General features: G+C 50.5%; 1 protein-coding gene across 9 annotated transcripts in view; it reads right to left on the bottom strand.

The window, feature by feature from the left end:
- The window catches only part of DIP2A (disco interacting protein 2 homolog A), an 81,871-nt gene that overhangs the window by 1,933 nt on the left and 64,375 nt on the right, over positions 1-15,563 (bottom strand). For 5 of the 9 annotated variants that reach the window (XM_055126087.1, XM_055126084.1, XM_055126083.1 and 2 more), the window contains 12 exons: positions 10,011-10,132; positions 9,780-9,891; positions 8,489-8,598; positions 7,912-8,042; positions 7,084-7,252; positions 6,594-6,764; positions 5,389-5,418; positions 4,743-4,804; positions 4,010-4,067; positions 2,709-2,783; positions 1,487-1,661; positions 585-708 (listed from right to left, as the gene is read on the bottom strand). In XM_055126087.1, the coding sequence (XP_054982062.1) occupies positions 585-708; positions 1,487-1,661; positions 2,709-2,783; positions 4,010-4,067; positions 4,743-4,804; positions 5,389-5,418; positions 6,594-6,764; positions 7,084-7,252; positions 7,912-8,042; positions 8,489-8,598; positions 9,780-9,891; positions 10,011-10,132 (1,339 nt within the window). The other 4 variants (XM_055126086.1, XM_055126085.1, XM_055126090.1 and 1 more) reach the window with 3 other exon arrangements.

Consider the following 15,563-nt stretch of genomic DNA (forward strand, 5'->3'; position numbering starts at 1 on the left):
AAAGGCTATGTCTGTTTCTGTGAACTCCCTACAAAGTGGATACATAATCACTGAAACTGGGAAATTTAGTTAAAAGGAAATGGTGCGGAAGTGTGGAATCTTTTTTTTTTTTTTTTTTTTTTTTTTTTGCTTTTTGGGTCACACCTGGCGATGCACAGGGGTTACTCCTGGCTCTGCACTCAGGAATTACCCCTGGCCGTGCTCAGGGGACCATATGGGATGCTGGGATTTGAACCCGGGTCGGCCGCGTGCAAGGCAAACGCCCTACCTGCTGTGCTATCTCTCCAGCCCCGGAAGTGTTGAATCTTACACTTTGCTCGTGTAACCACTTGGTTTAAAACCACTGGGAGGGCCAGAGCACTAGCCAAAATCCCCAGGATCCTGAGCACAGAGCTGGGAATAATCCCTTTGCAAATCAAGTATGGCCCCAAAACAAAATAAAGGAAAGAAAAACTAAAGCTTACTGGGAAGGGGCAAGCCCAAGCAGAACCCACACAGGTACACAGGGCATCTCCCATGTAAAGAGCTGCCAGCACATGCATGAGGCAGGGCCAGCAGGACCGTGTGAGGAGGTAGACTCTCACCACTCAGCGATGCTCCTGTGTGCGCGAATCACAGATGTCTCGATGTCGATGGGATGGTACCGCATGCCTCTCAGCTCCAGTGTCTCATCCAGAGACCCCACGACATACAAGGCATCGTGCCGTTCTGTGAAAGCACAGTTCATTCCTCAGAGTGGAGGAGCTAAGCCAGCTCAGGTGCACACACCCTGGACATGGAGATGATCAAATCTCCTGCCAGGGAGGAGCTGAGGCCAAAGAAGGTGCCTGCCTTCTCACCCTATGAGCCCAGCCCTGCAGCCAGGAGCCACCTCAACAGCTGAGTGAGCACATATGAACATCTCTCAAGGGGTTGGAGAGAGAGGACAGAAGTGAAGGCTCACTGAATCCGGCTGACACCACTGTGATCCTCAGTACTACAGGGTCCCCCAAGCATCGTGAGGTGCAGCCTTGGAGGCCCCAGAGCACTACCAGAAGAGTCCATTAATCCGCAGCACCATCTCCCAGACTCTAACAGCTAGGCTGACTGATGGAGAATCACTGGAAGGGTCCCCTAGGACCTCTAACCAAAAAAAAAAAGGGGGGGGGAGTATTTCAAAATTTTTGTTAACAAAGCAGCCACTACTGAAAACTCAGGCTCAATGGAGCTGGCCTCTGTGGCCTGTGGGACTCTGCTGTCAGAGATACAATCTGTATCTCCCCACTAGAGAGCCCCCACACTCGCTGGCCCCAGCAGAGGTAAAGCTCCAAGGACAGGGAGCAACAGTACAGAGGGAAAAGCAGTCCCCAGACAACATGTCTCTCAGCCCCATGCTTAGAACTTGAAGTGCCCATTCAGGCATGAGCAGCTGCAGGAGTCATGGGACAAACCAGTCCCCCAGCTGTGACAGCCCCAAGGACACTGCTAGAGTCATAGTGGCCCTCACCTCCACTGGCATCAGTGAGCTCTGTTCTCCGAAGAAAGCCGAGGTAGCCAGTCCTTGCCCAAATAGTCTGGGTGTCTCCGAAACTCAGACGGGCACTGAAGTGGTCAGCGTGCAGAGCCTCCTCCCCGTACACTGTGTAGTAGCCAGTGGCGTTGTGAGGGCTGCTCACCCAGATCTAGATGGATGAGGACAGTGTGTCACATGGGCAGAACTCAGAACCAAACAAAGGGAGCTGCACTGATGTGTTAGGTGAACACTCATGGAAAGGGGAGCCAGTGCCATGGCATAAAGACCAGCCAACACACAGGAAAGGGAGCCGCAGCTGTGATCCTAGTGTTCTCTGCACCCCAGCTTGCTGGAAGGTCAGGAAAACTGTGTCAAAAATAGACTTATGATTTGTTATCCATAACTGTTTGGTTTGCATTACTATTTTGTACACCAGGGTACTAAGTAGAAAATGTTGAAGAACCTCTGCTCTTAACTCAGGTCCTTACCTGGCAGCAGGGCTCCAGCCTGCATAGACATTCTGAGAACATGGCAGGGGTGTACGGCTGTCTACCACAGAGGCTTGGTCCAGTTCTGAGCTGGGCCGGGGATTCTGTCCTACCTAGCCTTGAGGGACCATGGGGAAACCCCAGGCTCACCCAGACCTTGTCCAGCTGGGTGCATGGACTCTGTCACCATGACTGTTCTTGGAGACCATCCAAAGCAAGAACAATAGTCCATGCAACCCCTGCAGACTCACACCACAGTGTCACCTCAGAACCATTCTCAGGTGACATGGGACCCAACCCTGGCTCTTAGTCTCCACAGAAACTCGACCTGCCATCCTGGCCACTAGGCACAGGTCCTGTGTTTCAAACTCCAGACACAGCACTCAGCATAGCAAGGGTCACTCCCTGGCTGCCTTCCCAGGTTTGGTCCTGCTCAGGGCAGATGGAGATTGGTCAGTGACTGTGTTCTCTGCTCTTGGGCCTGCATAAGCTCCAATGGGTGCCATGCCCCCAATCCCTGGGGAAGAGGGGATTCCCTTTCGCAGGATGTGGTTCATCCTGCAGGACCCTGAAAACCTACTCTGAACTGGCTGCAGGAGTACCACATGCAGTGGAGGGGAGAGATATGGCTCTAACAGATCCTCAAAGGGCATAAAATTCCCAAATCTGAGCAAACCAGGATGAAGGGAAGAGAAACTGCGGCACTGCTATGCCCTCTAGGTACTCACCTCACCCAGATGGGAGTCTCCTAGGGGCCCCCTGGTCTCTGTGTGGGCGATGATGACTTTCACTCCTGGCAGGATCTGGAGGAAGGAAACAGGAGACTGATTCTCTCATCAGAGTGGGACCTACAAGTGACCAGGTGAGAAACCAAACCCGCTATTTCATATTGAACACTCCAAGAGATGTTTGTAGATTTAAAAAACAAACAAACCTTGTCACATTTCCTGCCCTGACCAAAAAAAAGCCCTTTCTGCCAGGTGACTCAGTGTCCCCCCTGCAGAGCCCCTGCCCTGTGCTGACTCGAAGAGACAAGCCTGGTCTTGGGAGCCTTACTGGGCTCTGGTCAGGCCACTTGGATGCTCCAGGCCTGGACTCCTATCCTGTGTCTCCAGTTTCCTCCTTAGCAAAAGAGAGCTGGCAGAAATGACCTCCAGATGGGTGGAAGCAGCACTGGGATGTGTCCTTCCACAGGAGCCACTACTCCATAGGTTGACCTGGGCAAGCAGCTCTGTCTTCTCCATTTCCTGGAGTTAAATCCTCCCCTCAGGGGGCCCACCTAAAGGAAGTTAAAAGGGTGATGCCAATGGCCTCTGGTTTCTTCTTCCCATCTCTCCATCTCTCTAGCTATAGAGGTCGTCTGCCAAGGTTGTGCTCATCCTATGGGGCAGCCCTGTTTTTGCCTGGGTGCCTCAGGGGGAACCTCACATCATCCCCCAGTCCCTGTGTGAGTCTCATCCACACAACCGATATTAACTGGGGACTGCCAAGGGGGTGCCAGCACTCCGCCAGGTGGTGATCCAGTCAGTCACCTTAGAGGATGACTTCACAGGCACCAGTCTAGGCTGTCCCTGTTATGGAAATGGGCAAGTTCAGGACCCTCAGAAAGGCTTCGTGCCTCACCAGGAGGGACCTGAGGCCTGTAGCCCAGTAGAGAGAATTCCTGCTTTGTTTGAACACCAAAGGCTTCCCTTTCTGCAGTCCTGTTTTTAGGTTGGTTTTGGGGCTGACTCCTGACAATGTGGCCAGGCACCACTCCTGGTGGTGCCTAGAGGACTATACGTGGTGCCGGGGATCAAACCAAGGTTGGATGCAAGCAGGGCAAGCACCTGATCCCGGCACTGTCTCTCCAGATCCTCATCAGTCATGTTGCTACTAATGCTATTGTAGAGGAGCAAGAGGTTAGCACAGCACAGCCCAGCCCCAGTGCACTCTTCAGGTCAGCCCCATCACACTCTTCAGGACCGCAGGGCCCAGACTCCCACGACTGACAAGGGGAGAACAATGATGGAGACTCAGCTCCTACTACCTTTCCGGACTCTGTCAACGGCAGACTGTGTGGAGAACCTCGTTCCACCAAACGCACCCTAAAAATTAACATGAGGGAAAATTTAAGAATAAAGTTTACTACATAGAGAATAGTTTCAAGAAGGGGAACTTGTAAGGTAAAATACAGCCTTCCTTCCCATCACAGCCTTGTCATGATCTTGAGGCGGAGACTGGGGGTGCCATTTTAGTCTTCTCTCCACCTGCTGTGTTGCTCAGAGCAGCAGTTCCCTCTGGACTCCTTTCGGAACCTTCTTGGACCAGCGAGCACCTGCCCCATAAGGTACTCTACCACATAAAACAAACTGTGGCATGCCCACATCTGATGGTCCAGAACTAAGATCCAAGTTTCAAAGTTAGGACTCTTACTGACATAAAAGTTAAATCCACAGCGAATGATGATGCATGAAGAGTCTGTAACTTTGTTGTCTGCTTGTCTTCTACCCTACAAAAATCCTCGGTGCCGAGTGTTTAGCCCCTTGTATGATTCCTGGTGTGGAAATGGCTGGAAAGGGATCCAGAAGAAGGACCCTGGGAAGCAGGGAGGGGACCATGCTCCCCAGAGGAGAGGGCTAAGCAAAGCCACAGCCTTGCCTTTTCTCAGTCACCCCTCCCACCCCAACTCCCTCCATTTCTTCCCCAGCTCTCCGACAGTCAGGGTCTATGCCCAGGAGTCCAGTCAGAGCAAAGCATTCCTGCTAGGTCAGACACTGTACCTGTCGTGCCGCAGCGCCCTCATGTCCACATACACGGTAGTGGGGTCTGGACCTGCCGTGCCCTGGAAGGAGAACAGCAGAGATCCCAGTTTCCAGGAGTGTTCACATTGGTGCCAGGGAGAGGATATTGCCCGTGGGTGGGGGTGGGGCCCAGGAGCAGCAGTTCCTCCCTCAGGCCTGACTGATGACTCCACCACACTCTAGAGGCCGCTTGCAGAGGGACATCCAGGAGCACACAGAGAAACATAAAAGTGCACATACCCTTTCCTTCCAGTCCCACAGCTTTCTACCCCTGCAGCCTCCGGCCTGGCCACAAGGCTGGGCCTGGCCTCTCTCCAACTGATCTCATCCTACTGCCTGATCCTGAAGAAAGGACATCAAGTTCCACTGGGTCAGATCGGGACCAACCGAGTTATGGGCTCGTCATGCTCCAGAGAGCTGAGACCACACAGTCCAGGACCTCCCGGGGACTGACACTGCACGTGATAGGGGCATGTCTGCCCGGGCACATAAGCCTTTTGAAAATCATTTTCTCTCGACTTGGTCAAAGGGGTTTTTTGACGGCCAAGTAATAACCATTGTGAACAAAACCATATGGTTCCCGGGGGCAGCACAGAGATGCCTTGGGCGGAGGTCATGGGCGTACCTGCTCAGCCAGCTTTCCCAGCCTGTTGGGCTGACAGAGGCAAAGGGGCCAGCAGAGTGAGACAGGGAGACAGCACAGGAAACAAACAGAAAGCAACAGCCACGTGAGAAACACAAGAGAAGAGACAGCAAAGGGGTCCCTGCACCTCAAAGTCAACAGAACTATCCCACTAAGACCTAGGTCACCACTAGAACCCGCACACCCATGCAGAAGAGAGCTGCCGACATCTGATGAGAAGGGCTCAGGCACAAAGACAGGCACTAAGTTGGAAGAGGGCTCACCCTGGCACGGGTTGAGCCTGAGTGGTTGCAGTCTTTCACAGGGAAGGGGCTTTGTAGGGCCCAGAACAGCAGCATTGAGGCCAAGGACAAAGCTGGCCAGCCCCAGCTTCCTTGTGAGCCCGTGAGCTGTGCAGAACATCTTGGCAGACAGGAATGGGTAAACTTTGGCTTAGTGTAAACTCTGGATAAGAGCAAGAATTCCTGGAACAAGTGGCCTGCTTACCAGGTAGTTCATTCTGAAGTCCAAGTTCTAAATAAAAGTTTGAGGTGACACAAATTATCATTGATTGTAATTTTGTCTATGAGTTAAAACAGTAACTGTTTTAACATATTAACTGTTTATTGTATTCAACTTAAGTGATTCTCTAATATTTTAGGTAAGAGATTAATTTAAAAACAATTCATTCTGGGGTAGGCTTGTGGCTTGAGAATTTGATCCTAGACACTGCATGATTCTGATGGCCATCTGCCCCAAGTACCACCCAGTGCAGCCCCCACAACAGTATCTACATTTTTTAGTATTAAAAATGTGGTTTTTCCCCCAAGGAACTCCCCCCCTCACCTTTTTATTTATTTGTTTTTTTTTGGGGGGGGAGGCGGTCACACCCAGCAATACACAGGGGTTACTCCTGGCTTATGCACTCAGGAATTACTCCTGGCGGTGCTTGGGGGACCATATGGGATGCTGGGAATCGAACCCGGGTCGACTGCATACAAGGCAAATGCCCTACCCGCTGTGCTATTGCTCCAGCACCCCCCTCATCTTTTTAAATTGGAAAGAAGAGAATCTGTCAAAATAAAATTCTCACAGGTATCCAAGCTAAAACGCTATTTGGAAATGAAATGCCAAAGGCTCAGAGGACAGGGAATGGACATGGGGACAGCAGGAACATCCCATTCCCAAACTCCGAGATGCCACTGTACCTGCAGGCAGATGGCCACGTTAACCCTGCAGCCGAAGGTGGTGCTCACAGCACGTGCAGGCAGGCCCAGGTCCTTGAAGAGCTTGCAGAAGGATTGCGTCAGGGCGATTCGGGGCCGCTCCTCTGCAACCACCATGCATGTGCGCACACAGGACAGACTCACCCCCTTCATCTGGGTGGGGAGATGCTGCCTTAGAGAGGATTTGAGGGACCTGGGCATTCTCGCCCTAGATCTGAGCTCACAAAGACCCAGCTGGACACAAACTAATCTCCTAGGCTATTTTCTTGATTCCTAAAAATTCTAGATAGGAAAGCACAGGGGCTATTTGCATCCACACTGGCCCTCCTGCTCAGACTCCTACCTCTCAGACCTATGAGCCACTTCCCCAAACCCCTGGGCATCTTTTTCTGAAGGTCTCCCTCGAAGAGCTGGTTCAGAGCCAAGCTCAGGCAAAGGTTTCCTGATGGAGGTGAGAAGAGGACAGACTCACCCTGAGGAGGCCGGTCTGTGCACCCAGACCCTTAGTGCACATCTCCATCACAGAGTAGGAACAGAAGGTGACACGTGCCTTGTACTGGCTGACAGCCGACAGCCACAGGGATACATTGCTTTCCAGCTCCAGCGGGGGCACCAGTACTGACTGGTGGCCTGAGTAGACACTGCCAGGAAAGTTAGTCCAAAAGGTCAGTACAATGGTCCTGTCCACTGTTCCCTTTTCAAGGATACTTTATATTTTCTACTACGACAGGACACAAATCTACCCTAATGTCATCTTCAGTGGAAAATGGGGTGGGACACACATACACAGATACTTTCCCAACAACACACACATACACGGAATATGGTCTCCCTCCCCAAAACATGTTAGAACATGCAGGCCAGCTGGCTGTCTTACTTCTAAAGGTCTGTCTCTACTTCCTAGGGTTTGACAGAACACTGCCTCTTTCCCATTACTTCCCTTGCATGTATCAGTATTCTTTAAACAATGTGTTTTCTGGGACTGGATCAATAGTACAGTGGGTAGGTTGCTTATCTTGCACATGGTTGACCCAGGTTCCATTCCCAACATCCCATACAGTCCCTGGAGCAGCACCAGAAATGATTCCTGAGCAATACCGGGTGTGGCCCAAAAACCAAATTTAAAATGTTTTATTTTTTTCCTATTCTTTCAATTTCAGATCCGGTTTCAACCCATTCAGATGCTGAACAAAATCATTCAAATAGATGTCTCTGAGGTCCTGGGAAGGAAGAATCCATCTCAACACAGACAAGCCTGCAGGTTCAGGTTGAAAAGAAGACAGCTCCCTGAAGCACTCACCTGCACAAACACCACAGGGCAAAGCCAAGGCCACAGTAGGGGTCAAGACATATGGCAATCTGCCGTGAGGGGTACAGCTCACACTGCAGCTTGATGGAACGGCACAAGGCACTTGTGGCCGCATGTGACATCTAAGGAATGAGTCAAAAGCTTGTTCAGGGATGTGAAGGATGGATGGGTTAATCATCAGACAGGCTTACCAGGCTTACGTGCTGCAAAAAGGCTGGCTCAGGCACCAACATCAACTAGCAGCCAACAAATAGCACACTGATTCTTTGCAGGCAAGACTCCGGATAACCGAGATTTTAAATGGACTCCTAGACTCTGATACAGAGATGGACTCATCCCTGCACCCTGAAGTAAGTTATCAATCAGAAAGTTCAGACATCACTGTAAAATATCAAAGTGTGCATAACTTGTGCAACCTCAGATCCACTGGTATCTAACCCACACTTGAAGACATGATGTCACTGCTTTAAACTGTATAAGGAAAAGCCTGGCAGCTGCATGCAATACCCTTTGAGCAGCATCCATCAGGGATACAGCAGCAGGAGATCTCCCTCCCCCCAGAACTCACCTTCACACCTGCCAGGATCCCCGTTGTTGACACACTGAAGTCCAAGTATGCGAGCACCTCAGGTGTGGAGGGCCTGAAGATACTGGCCACTTTCCTCTTTGGTATGTCATCTATCGGACAGAAGTCAGGGTGAGGCTTGGGAGGGAAAGCACAATTCCTCCAGGGGTTATCATGGGGATACCAAGTCAGGACACAGCAGAGAGCAGCTGCTGTGCATGCAGCAGAGCTGCTTCTGTCTCTAAGGTGACATCCCACAGAGTGAGCCCAACAAACCACAGTGTGGGCTCACCATGGACTGGGTTTACCACAGAGTGCATTCACAGAACCACGGAGTGGGCCCACCAAACAACAAAGGGGGCAAATCTATTCATGGAAAGAACCTACTGAACCATGGAGTGAGCCCATGGAAAACCATGGCATCTATGACACCAATGAGTGTGGAGAGAGCAGCTAGACTGAGGGACATGGAGGACTATTTAAGGTCTCTAAAGTGGAGCTCACAACACTGACCACAGCCAGAACCAGGATACACCAGAGCTCTGAGAGCTGCTGTCCGACCACAAAGAGCATAAGGGGAAACAGGTACCACAGAGTGTGAGCACACAAAGGGGGAGATGAGAGCAGTAAGGCTCCACAGGGCCTGTGGGTGGGCACCAGGCAAGGGTGGAGAAAGCGAGTCTGGAGCCCCCATGGCTGTGCACCTCACTCAACAGACACTTTCAGCTCCAGGCTGGCCCATAGGAAGAGGAGAGAGGCTAGGTCTCAGACCTTCCCAGCTGACAGAGGCATGTCAACAACGGGACAAGGGTGTGTGTGTGTGTGTGTGTGTGTGTGTGTGTGTGTGTGTATGTGTGTGTGTGTGTGTGTCCCCTCTTTCAGCCCCAGGCTGGCCCACAGGAAGAGGAGAGAGGCTAGGTCTCAGACCTTCCCAGCTGACAGAGGCATGTCAACAACGGGGACAAGGGTGTGTGTGTGTGTGTGTGTGTGTGTGTGTGTGTGTGTGTGTGTCCCCTCTTTCAGCCTCAGGCTGGCCCACAGGAAGAGGAGAGAGGCTAGCTCAGACCTTCCCAGCTGACAGAGGCGTGTCAACAACGGGGACAAGATGAGTGATGAGAGTGTGTGTGTGTGTGTGTGTGTGTGTGTGTGTGTGTGTGAATGTCCTCCAAGCACCAAGCACCATGCTGTGTGTGTGATGAGAGCAGCTGTGGTCAGGACAAGTCAGCCTGCCGAATGGGATGAGCTCTTGTGGGTGGTGCTTCCACCATGATGGGCTGACACTGAGAACACAGACCTGTATCCAGGATGGTGGGCCAGGCCCTGACATCCACAGCAGCTGTGGCTTCTTTGGACTTCAGCAGCCGCATGATCGCCTGTGTGGTGAGCACGCATGCAGACTTGCTGACCTATAGAGACAAAAGTTGTAGGCCCAGAGGAGAGAGGAGGGCAGATACCTGGGCCCATTTCCCACACAGGGTCTGACAATGGTGAGAAAAAGCCATGAACCAGGGCAGAGTGTACATACCTCCACGATCATCTTCACAGTAGGTAGTGTGGTGGCAAGGTTCTGAGGGTGCGGGGGACGCACGGTGACAGGCACGCAACCACAATATAAGCAGCCATAGAAGGCAGCAATGAGGTCCACCCCTGGGAAGACATGTGATTAGAGATGCATGCAGGTGAAACTGCACCTGTGCCAGGGAGGACTGAGACACAGACACCAGTCATGCTGGCCTCTCACCAACGTGCTGTGGGCTAGGGCCAAGTTACTACTGCAGCAGGTCCTTGCTCCCACAAAGGTGGGAAGGAGGGGCACCAACATGGCACAATGGTGACCTGGCTGGTGGGAGGCCAGAATTTTTGAGAGGTCACAGAAGCATGGAATAGGGGGGATGTTCTGCTGGTTTCAGGGAGACTGTGCCTCCTGAGCAGGGCAAGATGTTCCAGCCTTGCTTTCAGCCACACAAGGAGACCTGGAGACAAACCACACCTTTTTGTTTTGTTTTTGGGCCATACCCTACAGTGCTCAGGGCTTATTCCTGGCTCTACATTCAGGAATTATTCCTGGCAGGCTTAGGGGACCACATGGCATACCGGGGATAAAACCCAGGTCGACCACATGCAAGGCAAACACCTTACCCTCTGTACTATCGCTCCAGTCCAACTATACTTTCTTCAACCTTCTTGCTGAAAATCGGGGAACTTGGGACCAGATACATAGTTTAGCGCACATGCTCTGTAAGTGTGAGTCCTGGATTCAAATTCCAATCCCCCCAAATGGGGTCTGTCATACCATATTTAAAATTTGGAGTAGGGGCTGAACTTCAATAGCAAAATGCAGTCCTGTGTACAGAGACCTGGGTTTCATCTCCAGCACCACAAAAATTAGTTATTTTTAAAAACCTTCTGCTCCTATCCTGTACTCACTGCAACAGAGGACATCTGCACCCATACCCTGAAGGTGCCTTCAGAGGCTGAAACCACAGACACCCCAGGAACACTCAGATACATGTCACCAGTCACTGGGCTGTTGGTAACATGCAGCAGTTCAACTCCCAGAGTTCTACCTGAAACCAGGCTGCTGCCAATACTGCGGCTACTGACTCCACCCCTCTCTATCCCTGTGGGGTAGCTGCAAGGACAGATGCAGACTATGGTGAGCGCTACTCTGCCAAAAGGCAGAGGCTCTCGGACTACAGAAGAAGGAGGCACCAGTGTCTCCTTCTTTTGGTTCTGAAAGTATCTGGAGTCCTTCCAAAACACCTTGCCTCATGCACCCAGCATTGCCAGGCAAACCCTGCAGCTGTTCCCAGTGATCCCTGGCTCAGTCACACTGGCCTCAGTCTGCTATCTGGACCCAGCAATGTGGGGCTACTTGGGCTAGAGGGGCTCAGGGAGCCACCATGGCCATACCTAGCAGTACTGGGGGTAGCACCTGGGAAGATGTCCTAAAGAGGTGTCAGGGTTAGAACACATGCAGGCCTGTGCACCACCCCTTTGAACTTTCTCCCCAGACCAACAGCAAACGGTATTTCAACCCCCAACTCACAGACTTGCTGGAGACTGGATAGATCTGGTAGAGCACACATTTCACATGTCTGAGACCCCAAGTTGCATTGTGTGTGCATGTGCATGCGCACACACATATATACACAGAGTAAATGAATAGGGAAGGAAGTCTGGAACTGTCCCTGCACCTCCCCAAAATGTACGATACACAGGTCAGACACTGGCAACTGTGTTGTGTCCATGGGATGCTGTTGGAAGGGAAACCTAGAATTTTACTTTCTTTCTCTGAGACTGTCAAACACACCCAACACCGCTGTAGAGAAGAACTCCATGCTCTGCTCATCCAGATTCACCATGACCAAGACTACTGGGGTTATCGCTTCTCTTCTGCCTGTCCTGACTGACACCCAGCACAGTCACCACAAACTGTCACTTTAGCCCTGACCCTCTCAGTCAGTCCCAGGCTTTTAGCACTTCCTATGACACAGCTGTCCTAAACTTCTGGCATACATGGACCGAGGTCCCTTGAAGAGGTCCTTACAGTTGGTAAGGACCCTGAAGAAGGAGAGCTTCAGGAGTAGTGAGGTCAGACCACAAGCTGTTGTTCTCTAAACCACATCCTCACGTCAAGAAAGAAACAAGACAGCCACCTGGCCTGGATGTCTACACCCAGAACAGAACCCCACCGGGGTCCCAGGAAGAGGCCTTAGATCCCACAACCAAGAGAGTGAAAAGTGAAGCCATGGTCACCATGCCCACCACAGATCTGCCACAGATCTGCAGAAACTGCCATACTGAGACCTCCTGCAACGACCAGAGGAGCTAGTCACACTGGGGCAGGGAAATAGCCTGGAGGAGATGATCACCCATACCAGATGAAGGGGCTGGAGATCAGGTTAGATGAGTGTCAGCCCAGAGCAAACATGGAAGGAAGTCATGGAGCTCCAAGTCTAGGAGTTAGAGCCATGTGTGAGTCAGAGGACTTCAAACACTGAGGGAGAGAAGACGGTGCAGAGCCCGTCACAGCACCACCTGCTGATGCCACAAACAAAGAAGCCAGTAACTCCCAGAACCAAGCCCTCAAGATGGCAGGGTGGAGGCAGTACATGGGACACACACACAGAGAAAAGGACAGGAAGGCCCTCAGCAAGTCTGGAGCGTGGGAAATGTGAGGAAGGCTGCAGAGGGCCAGGCAAGGAGAGGACTAGAGTGGGGATTTCTGAAGGCAGCCATCAGAGGGGAACTGCCATGGTAAGTCAGCAGGAAAAGAGCCCAGAGGAGAATAAACCACATCACACACAAAGCAAATAAAAATGAATCGCCTATGTAAAAATGTACTACAAAAGAGTTAAGAGAGTGATGCAGGGGCTGGAGGAATAGCACAGCGGGTAGGGCGTTTGCCTTGCGCGCAGCCGACCCAGGTTCGAATCCCAGCATCCCATATGGTCCCCTGAGCACTGCCCGTGGTGATTCCTGAGTGCAGAGCCAGGAGTAACCCCTGAGCCAGGAGAAACCCCCCCCCAAAAAAAGAGAGTGATGCAGACTTAACAAGTCAGAACCTATGGCACATAAAGGGCCTGTCTTCTCAAGGGCACGAACAAACACCACCATACCACAGCACGCTTGAGTAAATGACCGATGGTCACCCCCCTTGGCACCTGGGCAAGAACAAGGGGTTCAAAGAGAGAACCTGGGTCATCAAATAATCAGGGTCCCTCCCTATGAGGAAAAGTTCCTCAGTGAAAGAAAATGCCAGATTTAATTTTATTTATTTTTGGGGTAATATAAATAAAAGAAATTTTATTTATTTTTTGAGCACCGGACACACCCAGCAGTGCTCAGGGTTTACTCCTAGCTCTGTGCTTATGATCCCTCTGGAAGGACTTGGGGAAACCATATGTGGTGCTGGGGATCAAATCCAGGTCAGCTGTGTGCAAGGCAAGTGCCTACAGGCTATACTATCTCTGGCTCAGAGTCACTGATTTTATTCTATAAAAGAATTTAAAGACTTTACATTATAAAAATGAAGAAAACTATTATCAACAAGCAAGAACTCAGAAAGTATGTTCCCTAGATCCCTTCCTGAAAATCAGTAGGAAACAACATGTCCAAGAAGATCCACTACATGGACTAAATGTTACATAGTCTCTGACTGGTGGGGCTGAGAACAGCATCAGAAGGGCTGTGACTGGTAGAACCAAAACTAGTGTTAGCAGACTGTGATTGGTGGGACTGGGAACAATATTGGGTAGGATGTGACTGGTGGGACTGAGAACAGTTATTAGGCTGTGGCTGGTGGAACTAATAGCGTGGTTGATGGAGTTGAAGAAATATTAGGCTGTGGCTGGTGTGACTTCAGTGAGTATACAGCTGAAGATAAAACTGACCAGGTTGTCGATTCCCAGCATCCCATATGGTCCCCTGAGCACCGCCAGGGGTAATTCCTGAGTGCAGAGCCAGGAGCAACCCCTGTGCATTGCCGGGTGTGACCCAAAAAGAAAAAAAAAAACTGACCAGATTGGAATGGAAAGCAGAGGTTGGGTTTGAATGTAGCTCCTTCTGACCGTGTAGTCAAATACAGGAGTAAGGAAAAGTCTGCACCATCATTAGGTGGTGTGGTGTCTTTGCTGTTATCTTGGGAGCTGTGTGTGTTGTGGGATAACATGAGTCAATATGGGATATTCAAATTCCACCATGTTATCAGTCTGAAAAATCAGGATTCCCACATGGGAAAAGGAGATTACTGATATAACACAAATTAGTTAACAGCACATAACTCTGACTTTGAATTGGGTGTAATTTGAGAACCTTGCATCCCTAAGAGGTACAACTTAAGTTTCTTAAAAGACCAAGCTCTGCTCACTGAGAAGGCAGGGAGCAGCAGTGAGCCTGGATTCATCATCTATTCTGTATGTCTCTTTTTGTTTTGGGGTCACACCTGACACAGCACATGCAAGGCAAGGTCCTATTCACTTAACTATCACTCTGGATCCTCGGTAGCTTGCTGGGCTATTGAGAGTATCCCACCCGCACAAGCAGAGCCTGGAAAGCTACCTGTGACATATTTGATATGCCAAAAACAGTAACGATAGGTCTCATTCCCTGACCCTGAAAGAGCCTCCAATCGTTGGGAAAGATGAGTAAGAAAAGGCTACTAAAATCTCAGGGCTGGGAGAAATAGAGACGTTACTGGTGCCTGCTTGAGTAAATCGACGAACAACAGGAAGATAGTGATACAGTGACAGTGATCACTCTGGCTCCATGTGATCTATTCTGGGAATTCAGAGTCAGTGCTCATGGAGAAAGTAGACCTCAGGCTGGAATAGGAAGGGCATGGGGTCCAAGCTACCAGCTAGGGGTCATCAGGGGCCCAGTCTCTCTCCAGACATTCCCCCTGGCCAAAGCTGGGAAAATATGAGCTTTAGTAAGGTAATGGAGCTGGGGAGATGGTTCAATGGGCTGGAGCACAAACTCTGCATGTGGGGACCACAGGTTCAATCCTTGGCACTACATGGGTCTCTGAGCACTGTTGGGACTGATTGATGAGCACCACACTGGAAGCAGCTCCTGAATACTGCCAGGTATGCCATCAAATCTGCTTAAGACCTTGAGTTCATCATGTGCATTATGCTTACTCCATGGATCCCTTTGGAGTGTATATACATATATATATATATATATACATATATATACATATATACATATATATATATATATATAAATTCTTTTTATAGAAACCTGATAGAAGAATTAGCGAGGATTCTACCTTTTACGTGTAGATTCTCTACCACTGTGAACAAATACTGGATGAGAAGTGACTATGAGTATTATGATAAACAAATGAAAGAGGTCAGTGGCTCTTAGTGCTTAATGAGGACACAGTGGCCACTGATGGCAGTGTTTCTGACAGTCCTGCACACGCCCAGGCCCTGCAGAGGACTAAGGGGACCTTGCACCCTGGGCTGGATTCATGTTCTCTATTGTGAGATGCCACAGGGTCTGCTGGATCTTCAGAAGAGAAGTTGATGAGGAAGGGATGTTTGCAGCTAAAAGAGATTTAAAAATGTAC

The sequence above is a fragment of the Sorex araneus genome, chromosome 2 (genome assembly GCF_027595985.1).
Source record: "Sorex araneus isolate mSorAra2 chromosome 2, mSorAra2.pri, whole genome shotgun sequence".
Classification (NCBI taxonomy): domain Eukaryota; kingdom Metazoa; phylum Chordata; class Mammalia; order Eulipotyphla; family Soricidae; genus Sorex; species Sorex araneus.